Below are 14,355 nucleotides of genomic sequence, written 5' to 3' on the forward strand. Positions count from 1 at the left end.
AGAAACACAGAGAGAGAGAGAGAGAGAGAGAGAGAGAGAGAGAGAGAGAGAGAGAAGCTAAGCTATCATTATTTGCTGATACTATGATACTATACATATATAATGCTAAAAACTCCACTGAAAGACTTCTAGGCTTAATAACCAAATTCAGTAGGATAGCAGGATACAAAGTCAACATTCAAAAATCAATAGCATTCCTCTATGCTAGTAACAAACTGACTTTGAGAGAAACCATGAAAACCACAATAGCGTAAAGAAAAATGAAATACGAATCAATCTAACGAAAGATGTAAAAGAGCTCTACACTAAAAGGTGCAATACACTGAAGTGGAAGATGGAAGAGGAGACCAGGAAATAAAAGACATCCACTGTTCTTGGATGGGCAGAACCAATGTAGTGTCCAACCTATCATAAGGATTTAATGTGATCTAAATCAAAATACTGAGATCATACCTAACAGAACTAGAGAAAGCATCATAATATTCATATGGAATCAAAGAAAACTGGATTAGAAAAAGCAGTTCTGGTCAGAAAGGGCAAGGGAGAGGACATAAGAGTCACTGATTTGAAGTTATACTACAAAGTTACTATGATAAAAAAGCATGGTATTGGCAAAGAAATAGACTTGAGAGTCAATGGAACAGAATTTAAAAATGCAGAAACAACTCCAGGCACACTCACCTATCTTATTTTTCTTTGACAAAAGGGCAAGCACCACCACTGAAGGAAGAGACCCTCTCTAGTAAATCCTGCTAGGAACACTGCCTTTTCACATGCGGAATACTGAAGACTGAACCTATATTTCATGCACTGTTGCTTAATATGACAAATGATCGCTTTACCCTTGTCACTAGTTCTAATTGTTTCACTATTTGTGAAAACAATTCTCACATATTTACTGCATATGTTTTTAATGTCATATGGTTCTAGATTTCATGATTTACAATATTTTTGTTGGTTTTCTTTTGCTGTGTGTAAGTATATTAGCAAATATATATTACAATCTGTTTTCTATATCTGTTATGTCTCTCTCTAACTACATAATAATAACCTGAGAGTGACTCTAATGGTGTAATGTATTGTTTGCCTTTCCATAATTCTCCTACCTGATTTCGCTACAGTATTTACCTGAACCACATCTCCCTAAATGAAGTTACACTTCTCACATGTAGTTTTTTAGGTCTCTCTCTCTCTCTCTCTCTCTCTCTCTCTCTCTCTCTCTCTCTCTCTCTCTCCCCCTGTCTTTCTCTCTCCATCACAAGGCATCAGAAGTTTAATATCAGTGATTCCCAAAGTTAATCTCTTTTTTACCACCTTCTCATCCATTCAGAAGACTTCAGTCACCTTCTATCTGTATAATAATACATCTTTACATTTTTTTCTGAAACTTTGATCTTAAAAGCCAAATTCCTCTTAACTCTCAGTCAAATTATTTGATCTATGTATCCTGTAAACTGAACATCAGTACAGCTACTATATCTAAAACTCATTCACTGTTTTCTCCCCCAAATATGCTTACCTTTTATGTATCACTTGGTTGGAGAAATTGCTGTCCTCAGCAGTTAGGACCTGTAGAGCTACTCTGGATTTCCTTCTCCCAGATCTACTGTATCCTTATCTGAAAAGTATGTGGTTTCTATAGCTAAAGTGACATCACAGGCTGCTTGAAATTTCTGATACTCATAGGCACTTGTGTATTCAGTAAATTATATTTCTATGATGGATCTCTTTTCTTAGGCTTTTTCTCACCCTACATATTCCACAGATTGTACAGAGTCCACCAAAAATGTGTACGCCATAACAAGAAAAATTTATATAAATATTGTCATTCTAAATGTATTGAATAGCAAAATGCTAAAGTATGTATACAATTCATAGAAAAGGGTTATGTTCCTAAAACATGGATTTAAACATGTTCCTTCTATGTGTTAATGTCTAAAGAGTAAGGCCAAGATCTTTTGGATAAGGATTCTTAACTCTAGAGGAATAATTATCTATGTCGTCTCCCTGCTGCTGTGATATACAATAGCTATTTTCCCATTGTACATTATGCTACCAATACTTAGATTGTGGCATATCTTTTTTTGTAGTCTTTGTCTCTTTGTTGTCCCATATGCACTACTCCTCCTGGTGCCATTTTGTGTGTCCCTCAACTATAATCACTCTCATTGTTGTGTCTTTCTACTGGTGGCCTTCTCTGTGGTGGAGCAAAAACCTGACACCCCTGACTGAAGGGAAGAGAGATTCAGTTTGGCCCATGGCTTCAGAGGCAAAAACTTCATGGCAGAACAGAGTATCTTAGTTACTGGGGACCATGACTAAGAGCTGAGAAATAGCACGGCAGAGATGGAGCCAGGCAAAAGCTCTATGACTCCAGGCCTTGATCCATGACCAACCCAGACACAACCCTAAAGAGTACTTTACTTATCTTCTGGGAATCTCTCAGGCAAATCAAGCTGTCAGTCCCACTGACCATTTATCAAACTCCAAAACCCTCATACATACTCAAAAACTATATGTGGAAGCAATTAATTACTCCCTTCTTAAGCTGCATTCTGATTCACTTTGTCTATACTTCAAATACAGGACTATTTGGGGTTATTTTATGTTTGTTTCTTATAACTCAATGCTACTGCTCATAAAGCCTTCTTGGTTAGCTTCAGGGTGGCTGCGAGTATTCCAATAAGGACGTAAGTTCAGATTTACTATATTTATGTATTTCCACAGATCCTTCACTTACCAGATAAAGGTATAAGAAATATGTGCGTTAATATGTGATTTCAGCTATTTCTTTGTTAAGATCTTGGCACATTAGCAATTGAAAACATGTGATATAGTGTGATCTATAAAGTGGAATCTGCCTTTGTCTAGATTATATTAAAACCTAGTTAGATTCTTCTACATCTAGATGCTAATTATATAACCCAATGCAGTTGATCATATCCCTCCTTTGTAAGTAAAAAAAAAAAATGCAAACTATTAAAATATCTAAATTTATCAGTCCTTTGGGTACTTTAAATTTGTTGAATATTGCAAGGGTAAATACCCATCTGTTTTTAGGACTAATATGATTTTGTGTATCAAGCAGTTTAAAAATGTTTTCCCCTATGAATGCTTCAACTGTTTTATCAACAATATAGCCTGTAGGCACTTGTGTAAAGTTGAGTTTGGATAAATGAGAGATGTTTGTCAAACTGATAATCATTCAGGTATTTGGAGTGAGAGGGAGATCATATTTTAATTTCATTTTACTGCCTCTAGCTATTTTTCCTTATGGGCTATATTATTCTTCTCTGTCTACATATCCATTTTTTAAGAAATCCTAGGTACTCTTAATACATTTCAAATCAACCTTTCCTGGATCTGGCTGCTATGTATCACTTAGTTCTGTAAAAGCCTCTTAAATTATGTAGACATTTGCTTATTATGACAAATTCAAATCCTAAATGATTTATAGATGAGTAGAGACATAGTGTGATCCCAAAGGTCATTTATAATGATTATAACAAATTTTCAGTGCCCTACAGGGTTATAACTTGACTATAAGTTCTTTGAGGACAAAATCAGTGCCTTACTCCAACACTGAGCAGGTTCACGACTCCTTTCTAAAGGAAAATGGACATAGATGGCGTCTAGTACACAGAGTGCAACAAAAGCGTGTGCCTGGCTACACTGATCACAGCCTATGGCACCACATACTGTATCCTGTGCAAAATACAACCATCTGTAGAGTAAACAAAAAGGTTTTTTTTAAAGAAAAAATAAAAAGTGAGCAGCACCCTCTTAAGAAGTATGATGCCGTAAATCAGGCAAAATGTCCATAACATTTCTTAGGTGCAAACCACAGAAACAGATTCTCTCTGTCAAAAATGAAAAGAATGTTTCTCAGCAAAATAATAGATGTCTTACAGAATCAGACAAGGCAGAAATAGGAAGCTTTAATATAAGAAGAAACAGTGGATCTAGAGATTGGCACCAAGACTTGTCCTGCTAACCCACAGCACCCAGTGGTGCAGCTGTACACTACTACTGCCATCCTGAATCTCGCTAGGTGACACCACTTCACCTGCAACACAGATAAAACATTAATCTGTTGTGATGGTGATATTAGAATTTTTCACTAGAGCTTCAGTTAGCTAGTCATAGATCCTGTACTTTTGTGTGTGTGTGTGTGTGTGTGTGTGTGTGTGTGTGTGTGTGTGGTTTAAGTCTAGTTGCAATAGGTAGTGAGCAAACCTTAGCAGAGGTACTTTCTGTGTCCCATAAACAAATCAGATAAGGAATTCCCCACAGTGTACAAAAGGAAATGCAATGTCAGACAACCAGAAAACTAGGAACAACACTTTTGGTGTTATGTCTTCTCTTTCTGGATTTATATTGAGGCACATAGATTCTAGAGCAAAGAACTTGTAACTTCAATTGGGGGATTAAAAAGGCAATAAAGAAGTAGGAAGACAATGAGTAGATAAAGAAATGGAAAAGGAGATGCTGAGAACTGAAAGCAAGTTCATTAGCATTGTGATTTCATGGTACTATTTGTATGAGAACAGTATGAAGGGAAAGGCTGGTCTTTAGAGCATCTTCACACAAGATCAGTGTGAGAAATCTTAGTCCCCAGAGAATTGAATCTTCCTTTACCAAAAATTAACAGTTCTTGTATAACCTGTAATAAATCCCCAACATTTTGAGTGACTTGTCCTTTTCTTTATACATGAAAAATTTAAAAGAGAGAACTCTCTTTTACACACACATACACACACACACACACACACACACACACAAACACACATCTTGTCCTACGTACTCTTATAAACAACCTGATGAGTATAAATAATTAAATTGGTAATGATTGTTCAGGTCACATTGCTTTCAGTTTTGAGTACAATTTAGTATCTTTGAATTTTATTAAGAGCTTGTGAGTATCTTACAAAAGTTTATTTTTTTTTAATGTTTTAGGGAAGGGTCTACAGAGTGTTCAGGGTCTCACTACTAGATCAGACTCTTAGTGATCTGCTTGTTTACAGCCTCCCAAGAGGTGGGATTATAGGCACACACCACCACGCCCAGTCTCAATTGCCATCTCAGTGAGCCCAGGGAGGATGGAAACCATGGGCCCTGTGCCTGCTTGCAGGTACTTTAATCCGCTGAGCTATTTGACCAGCCCACAAAAGTTTATATTTAAAATCTGTCTCATTCCACGTTTACATTCCAAGTCACCCCACTTTTAATATCTAGAAATAATTTTCATCTCGAAGTGGTTTAAGTCCAAAGAATTGACAAAACAAACAACAAAAATCTTCCCTGTTCTTATAGTACAGCTAGCAAGACATTCCTTAAGGAACGGTATCAACGTTATAGATGAATTCTCCTTAGCTGCAACTAGTCATTGCCCAGGGATTGAAGTTTTCTCTGCTATGTTATTTAAAATTGCCTCAGCAGTAATTCCTTCTTGCTTGAATTTTACCAAGCTCCCAGGACAGAAGCATAACTTCCCTAGACTCTCCTCATTCTAAATGTACCTATCAGCAGGGTGGGTGCTCCAGGCAGAATCCTGTTTTGTGCTGGCCTCCTCCCTGGGTTGATTAAACACTCACACCAATATGGAATTATAAAGATCCTGAGGTTTTATGTCTGTGGTTGTTTTCTAACTCAAATGCTAGAAAACACAAGATAAGTGAATAAATAAGTAGATGTATAAAATATCAATTGTTACACTGTTTACACTAATGCTTTACATTTAGAGAAAAAGAAAAAAACCTCCAGGCTACCTAAAGTCAGCAAAGAATAAAAACTTCTATTATACACTTAAGTATGTACTCGCCCTTACCCAAAATGAGTCCGTACATAGTGTTGCAAGCAACTGCCTCTACTTTATTACCCACTGAGGTCTTTTTAGCAGGTTCTAAGCAACGATTAGGAAGCTTGCCGAGCTTCAGTTTGGCTCAGCTTGTCAGCAGTTATGAACACCTATTGACAGTGTCAGAATGGTGTGTACATAACCTGCTTCCCCATCTACAGAGGTTTTCAGGGTCATGCTGCATAACCTTATCAGTAAGCAAACTAGCTGGCATTCTTGTATGGCAGATGATATTAGTAGTGTTGAGTCTTTGGGAATCAGACACAGCCATGGAGTTATGTGGAAAGAAGTTTTATTGGGGATATGTATGTGAGAGAAACACCCTTAGAATTATTTTTACAAATCAGATGCAATTTGTGGCAGTATAATATGCTTACAATAGAACAAACAAGCTTAGGTGTAGAGTTCAACATACTTTGACAAATAATCTACATATGTGAACATTATAACCAAATAAAGAATATTTCCATTACACTCAATTTTTTTTGTCCCTTCCCAGGAAACCTCCCCATCACCATCCTCAGTACCAGGATCCACTGCATTGTGGCCCTTTAGCATTGAATTTCTTCTGTAGACTTTCATATAAATGTACTCCTGTATATCATATATTATTTCTGTACTTGTTTAACACAGCACATTAAAAAAACTGATACCTAGCTGTGGTATAGCTTAGTAATATTTTTTTAAATTGCTGAATATTATTCCTTTGTGTGGATATGCCACCGTTTCTTTATTGACTCACATTCTGATGGGTATTGCCATTGCTCCTAAATTAAAACTATTGCTTAAGGTCCAAGAGATAACTCAGTGGACTAAGTTCTTGCTTAGGTAAGTGCAGAGGCCAGGGTTTGATCCCTGGCACTTCATGCTGCGCCAGCCCTGCTCTTAGGCACACTGAACTGGCATTGGAGTCTGGACACGTTCACTCTTACCTGTAATCCCAGCACTAAGGAGGCTGAAAACAAGAGTATCATTCCTGAAACAGGAATCTGAGCTGTATAGAGAGAACTTGCACCAAAACAATTACTGTTTAAGAGCTGTTAGGAATTTTCATGTGAAAATCTTTGTATGGACGTATGTCTTCTTATGTTTGGGATATATAATTAGGAGTAGAGTTTGTATATTGATCGTTTCCCTTTAAAGAGAGCTATGAAAGTTTTCCTGACAGTTTATGCATGTTAGAATTTTTAAGTCATAAAAAGAAATTCTAAAAGGACATATGCTAAATTATATGTTGATTTAAATATATTCATTCCAACATGCAGTCTTTGCATTCACTAATACTTATACTTGGAGGGCTTAAATCTTTTCTTCCTATTTTATTGACATAGCAGGATAAATGCATTTCCTATTACCTCTTTTAGCTATATATTTAGTCTCTCAGGAATATATGAGGGCAAAGTCTTTTAGAGTTGTAGTTTACAACTGATAGCTGAATTTCACTTTAGGTAGAAATTTTGCTAAAGAATATGATGGCTTAGAACATGATAATGGGAAAGAAAATTAAGAAGATGAAAGTGGTATCAGGTTGATCTTCTGAGCCCCAGTTCTTTCCATCAGGAAAGCAGACATAATAACAATGCTAGCCACTTCTTGTCGTGTCATGTGAATTAAGTCTTAGAGTTCCTGAGTGGAAAACATTTTGTATCTGGTAAAGTTTTTCAGTGAATTCATTCAAATGCCAGCTTCTAAGAAATCCATTTTGAAAAGAATTGTACAGTGTGAAAATTACCAGGTAAATTGGAAAGAAATGTTTCTTCAAGTCAAAAATTTCACTAGTAATTTAGCTTATCAAGAAATTCACAGTCTCATCCTGCAGCACGTTCTCCTCTGCAGAGAGCATGAGGCCTGTGAGGTGCAACTCGTTCAGGAATTGGGAGAAGTGCTTGCCTACAGTGCAGGGGTCATCTTAAGGGCCTTGATGGAGGTCATTTTATATAGAGTCTCCTTAACATATAGCCAAATACATTAGTAATAATAAGAATTAAGAACTACCTGTGGCCTTAATTTAGAATTTAAGCTTTAAAAACAATAAGATGTGCCAAGGAAAACTACTGCAACAACCAATTGCTGAGTGCTGGGCTTTCAGGGTTTAGCTATTGTACTGTCTGGGTTTCACAGGAATTTCTTTCAGAGCATATTAACTGCACGTGGACACAAGGCTGCTCCATGTTAGCATTTTCAAATTGGGCAAATTTGTCTCTAGGCCAACCTTTCCCTCTTTTTAGCATGTTACAAGCCTTGTCCAGTCTCTTCAGCTCATGTAGACCACCACTGGCTTCCCGGGGCTAACACTGCATGTAGGTCAGCTTCGATGTCTTCCTGCTTATAACAGCACAAAGCTTCAACACCAGAAAGCATCTTGGCACTCACGTGAATACAGGACAGCTAACGGCCACTGAAGCATGCACACACACACACACACACACACACACACACACACACACACACACACTGTCTCAGTTACTCTTTTCTCGTTGCTGGGACAAATACCCGACACTCCAACTTAGGGAAGGAAAGGTTTATTTAGCTCACAATTACTAGAGGTTTCACAGTTTAAAGCAGCCTCAATTATGTAGCAAAACCTTGGAGCCTTATTTGCTCAGGAGACGGGATCAGTGCCTCCCTCTTCTCCAAACATCTCCTCTCTGCCCGAGGTGGTCTCAATCATAGACACCACCACCCCATGCTACAGGGTCTGGAGGAGAAGCTAGGGCACTACCGCGTCCAGGATGATGCACTCCATACCGCTAAGAGAGGCCAACAGGCCTGGGGGTGGCGGGGGTAGGCAGGCACATGCTGTCAGTTTAAGGATTCATGCCTCTCTGGCCCCGCCCCTCAAGCACCACCCTGGTCCTCTGGCCCCACCCTTGAACCACATGCTGCTCCTCAAGCGGTGACCGCCCCATGATTTACATTAGGCTTTGGGGGTCCTTTAGATACAAACCATAACATACGCGCGCGCGCGCGCACACACACACACACACACACACACACACACACACAAACACACACACAGTTACTGCTGCTGGCGCAGTTGCAAATCATTCTCAGATTTGGGTATTATTGATAGCTATAGAAAGTCAGTGAAAACTTACTGACCCAGATAGATTTTATATGTAATGTATACATAGAAAGATTTGTTAAAATGTTTCATTTTGCATGATTTTTTACATTTTTAAAATTTATTGGTAGATTTTACATATACATAATGATAACATTCTTCATAGAGTATTAGTACTTCTTCATGATGTCTTCTTTTTTCCCAGTTGCTCCCCTCCTCTTAATCCTTCTTCTCCTTTCCCCTATATGTATTTTTCCTTCTAGTCTTTTCTTACAGTGTTTCATTATTTCTCCTCAGAATTACTACTGTTTGTAAAATAGTCTTAAATTTTGTGCTTTTAGGATATAATTAGATTCTGAAAACTATCTGGGTTTTTCTTAAACTTATCTAGACTTAGTCTAGATCTGATGTATCTCAGTAACTAATGATGTGTCTGAAGAATCAAGTTGAAAATGTGTTTATCAAGTTTTTATTCTTTCTTCATTCCTTGACATAACAAATATTTTGAAGTTCCCTAGAAAAGGAAGAGCAACTTGAATTGTTTGTGTTTTATTTCCTTTTTGTAGTGTTGATATTATTAAATACTCAATTTATCTGAGGGAAAATAGTACCTTTGTATATGTCCTGCCTGGAAATTGAGAGGAATTAGAAGTCATGTACAACTTTCACATTTCTTCAAGGTTTTGAAAACTGACTTATCAGGAAAGGCTAACCTCTCCAATGCCATCATTAGAAACTGAGGTCAAGAGGCAGAAACTTTGTTAATTATGTTTAGCATGAAAAGTTTATGTTCAAGTAATGAAGAAATCAAGAACATGTGACTAGTTACAGTCTGTCCTTTAATTCTCAAAGGGTGCACCCTCATTTTCATGATGTTACTACGCACAGCACATTTCTTGTTATATCAGAATATTTTCTATTTTGGATGTCGAACAAAACTTTGCAGTTTAAAGAAATCAAATTTCACAATAATGATGCTCAAAAATTGTTTTTAAATTCACAGCTAATCTAATTGTGATTAGTTGGCTTTGATTATCAATCAGTAACCGAGCTGAGTGCATATATGATCAAAATGCTTATCTGAATATGGTTAACCATGGTGAGAGATGAGGATCAAAGCTTGCTACTTCAAATAGAGACAAATGATTCAAGCCAATAAAATAATGGATACCAAGGAGTCATACTTTTTTCAGAATTTAAAATCTTTGAAGAATTTGCAAATTGCTAACCACTTAGTAAGAAGCACTTATTCAAAAAAGTCAAGTACCAAAAAGTCAACAAAGAAAGTCTGGCAAATGTTCAAAGTAAATTACAAAGACCTGGTTGTCAGTAGTACTGTAAGCCACTTAGAAGCGACTATCAGATTATTAGTGTTCATACTGCTAAGACCAAATAAAATCTTAAATTTGTTTTTGTAATTCCTGTCCAACTACCTTCCGTGTATTATGCAATTCAAGTGATCTTTAAATTATTGTCAAATTCTACCTTAAAGAGTGCCTTCACAAAGGACATGCAATTTATATCATCTAGAGTTACTGTCATTTCTAGCCTAAGTCCCATGAAATTCATAACTTAGAAATGAAAATCACAAAGATGCAACTGCCTTCATAATGCCAATGCAGCAGTTATAAATATTTCATGAACATTGCATGGGAAGGGGCAGATCTCCATTTTCATGAGTTAGAATTTGTACAGCTAAGTCTCCATATTTTACTATTCATAATGCACAATATGCCCTGTAGAGCATTCCGTATAGTGCTCTTTAATATTTATGTTTAATGAAGAAATTACTGTTCTGAAAAGAGAACAAGCCAAAGCCAAGATTCCTTGTTAAAGTATTAAGTTTTGCTGAATAGAGATGATAGCAATCAACACAAATTAACTCATTGCAATATCTTACCAAATAAACACATAACTTTGATAGTAATACAGATGACAGATCAAGACACATTAAAACTAAATGAAAAGCTTTTTTCTAAAGGTTACCACATTAGAAATCTCATCTTAAAGAATTCAAAAGGTTAAAATGCAAAGAACAACTTTCTTACATATAAAAATATTAATTACAAATGATATACTTGCCCACTATTTCATAGTTTAAATTTATGTCTAATTTTTTCCTGGGTTTTTCTTTTATTCAAAAAAACATTTTAACTTGCTAAGATAATATTACCAAGTTCAATAATGAATTGCTATTGCATATATTAAGGTAATTTATCAAAGCACATTATCAGTACCTGTCAGAATAAATTTTGCTCTCAAAGTAATGGAAAAAAGGACTATTGTATGTGTTGAAATCAAAGAACATTACTAAAGCTAAGTTATTTCAATGGAAAGGATATGTGTTTGCCCTCTAAATGATACTTCTCCCATGAGAAAATAAAAGCTTGAAAAATCACAGGAAACAGGCGCAGGAAAATGTCTATTCCTTGCTCTTAAAAATTAGCAATTTATATTTTATTTCATTTTTGTCATTTTGATCAATTCTTTCAAGCAGATGAGTGTTGAAAATGCTGCATAGATCTTGGTAACATTTACAAAAGTAAGCTGCAGTCACTGATCAGCTCATGTATAATCCACGCTGAATTACTCCATTTTAGCACATGGTATATAGCACACTTAGACCGATGATGAAGTTACAGATATATTTTCTCTTGAATACATTTCAACAGTACTAAGTCTTCTAATAATGAAAGCAACTGACTTCAGATTGAATACCATTCTCCCGGGAGTTTGCAGTTCAAATATATTTTATTAGGCTTAAACCAGTGAGGTCACTAGAAATTCCATAATGTTTTCTGAACTTGCCATCAAAAGTTTATGTTTCAGTCCTTATATTACTTGATAGAAAGTGAGAAATACGTGCTTCCATTTGGCTCTTTGTAATTTTATTTTCCAAATACTCCCTTGAGGAATTTAACCTTTATGTGATGAATTTGCAGTTCACTTGAAGTGTGTTAACCTTAGTTCCCTAATGAGTCTGGGTGTAGTACTGAGGAGGGATTTGAGAAATATGTCGTGTAGCTCATTGTCAGGTTGGGTTTGTCTTGCACATTCCCAGCTTTGCTATTGCTGCAGTCACACTTGATCACAATTCTTTAATTATGTTCTATATTTAACTGACCTATTTGAACAGGATCCAGAGCTGGTACGGAACATCTGTCGCTGGGTGAGGCAAGCTGTTCAGGTTCCTTTCTTCGCCAAGTTGACCCCAAATGTCACTGATATTGTAAGCATCGCAAAAGCTGCAAAGGAAGGTAAGAGCTACACTTGTTTCAGTTGCTCAGCTACGTAAATATTGACTTGAGTTAAGTAGGAGACTGATGTATATCTTTTTTCACAAGCATTGGGGTATAGATTCATTCATGTTTTAAGAAAAATATTGAATTTAACCCTTGAACTCAAAAACAAAGATTTACTTTTTTATTTTGCGGTACTGGGGATAGAACTCAGGATCTTGTGCTTGCCAGGCAAGTGCTTATTCTACTGAGCTATCTCCCTGGCTCAGTGAATATTTACTTTTTAACTTTATCTAATAAATGGGCCTACCATTTGAGCCTAGAAACACAGAATTATTTATAATTTGTCCTAACAAACATTTCTTTTGCAAAGATTAAAATTTTATGAAGCGAAGCTGCACTTACAGCAAACCACTCCCAAATTAAGAAAATCATAATATAACAATTCAGTGGTAGCATTTCAATCTCTTATGAGATTAAAGAAAGATATCAGATTCCACACTGTGAAATTGCTGTTTCCTTTATATTAGACAGTGCAGCACACTACCTTAAACATATACTCAATATCTGTTGAATCATAAATCATGCAGTCAATGCATGACTTTACAAATCACATATGTTTATTTTATATTCCTTGGAAATTGCACCCTGACTTGCAAAGAGATTGTAAATTACTTGGGAAGTAACACTGAATGCAAAACATTTGGCCTCAATATATCCACCCAATTAATTTAGAAAATAAAGTCATGATCATTAAAATTGTTTATATATGTCTAACCTTTTAACTGTGATTGTAAGAATTAAACTTATGCAGACATTTAAGAAAAGAAAATGCACTCCAAGGAAAGTAGGGTCCATTTTCTAGGTTCTGTACATTTTATTGACCCTTAACCCTTGTTGCTTTAAACACTGAAGACAAGTGTTTTGTTCCATAGGTGGTGCAGATGGTGTGACAGCCACCAACACAGTGTCGGGCCTGATGGGTTTAAAAGCTGACGGGACGCCCTGGCCAGCAGTTGGTGTTGGAAAGCAGACTACATATGGAGGAGTGTCAGGTAGGTGCTGTCTTCTCCTTCCTTATGCCTCCTTGCAGGCTGCTGAGATACCTGCTTACTGTGTTGCAAGCAAAAGTAGCCTTTTTATGATCACAGATTCTGATATATTGCCGTCCACAAGTCATAATACTTACAGTAAATGTAACAGATTGAATGTGAAGCTCAAGTTATTATGTCTCTTGGTACAAGATGAAGGAACAGCAAAATAGTCTGACACAAATTCTGTTCTCTTCTCATCTGTGATTTCTTGAGAATTTCTCTTTGTCATGGCTATTTTGCCACTTACAAGTAAAGGCTAATCCCAGGTCCTTTCAGAAGAAAACTATATGCACCCTAATTGTAATGTCTTTTTCAATGGCTGAATTATTTTCTATGCCTCTTATAATTTTAAATCTACCTTCTTCAAACAATGCTGTTTTCACAGCTGTCCCAAACATACCAATAACGCATTACATCTAAGCTTTGGCTGATGAGACGTTGGCAGACCTCACACCTTTGCCCATTTTTTTTCATCCTAAAACACTTGAATTTGAAAAAAAAGCAAGAGAAGTTTGAATTCCAAGGTCTCATTCGGTCTCTTTGCCCTCTGCACTCTGTTGCTGTGACAACACGCACTTGGCCTTGCAAAGACAATGCGGTGGGGTTCTTGACTGTGCTAGCACGGGGATTAGTCTCCTTGGTGATAGAGAAAGTGGGAGCCGTGCTTAACAGAGCAGGGCCCACTGTTCAAGAAACTCATTGCTGAATCAGACTACAAACGTGCTTTGTGGGAAAGGCTAGATAGACGCAAAGAAAGCTCTTTCCATGGCGAGGTGTTCTGTTGTGAACGTATGAAATATGTCCATGGGCTATGGTAAAACAACAGCAGCAAAAGGTTATATTCTGCTTTTGATTGGATCCCTGTCCCACAATATCAGAAAGAGAAAGGCTGACAAGCAGTACCTGCACAGCCTACACCACTATCATTCATCAAGAGCTATCAAATGGGGTGTTAACTATGCCTGTAATGAAGAGCAAGGTGGACTGGGTAAGCGCATGGCCCAGAAAGTCAGGAGATTCCAGAGTGGGGATATGACACACACTCTGGTTTCTGTCAGCCCATTTCAATTTTTCCAGCCTGCCATCTTGACAGCGAGAGAA

The 14,355-nt window shown here is 36.9% G+C and overlaps 1 protein-coding gene across 2 annotated transcripts in view; it reads left to right on the forward strand.

Moving 5' to 3' along the window:
- The window catches only part of Dpyd (dihydropyrimidine dehydrogenase), a 978,184-nt gene that overhangs the window by 702,780 nt on the left and 261,049 nt on the right, over positions 1-14,355 (forward strand). For both annotated transcript variants that reach the window (XM_023720254.1, XM_023720255.1), the window contains exons 17-18: positions 12,058-12,178; positions 13,096-13,215. In XM_023720254.1, coding sequence (XP_023576022.1) covers positions 12,058-12,178; positions 13,096-13,215 — 241 coding nt within the window. The remainder of the gene's footprint in view (positions 1-12,057; positions 12,179-13,095; positions 13,216-14,355) is intronic.

The sequence above is a fragment of the Octodon degus genome, unplaced genomic scaffold (assembly GCF_000260255.1).
Source record: "Octodon degus isolate 3935 unplaced genomic scaffold, OctDeg1.0 scaffold00074, whole genome shotgun sequence".
Taxonomy (NCBI): Eukaryota; Metazoa; Chordata; class Mammalia; order Rodentia; family Octodontidae; genus Octodon; species Octodon degus.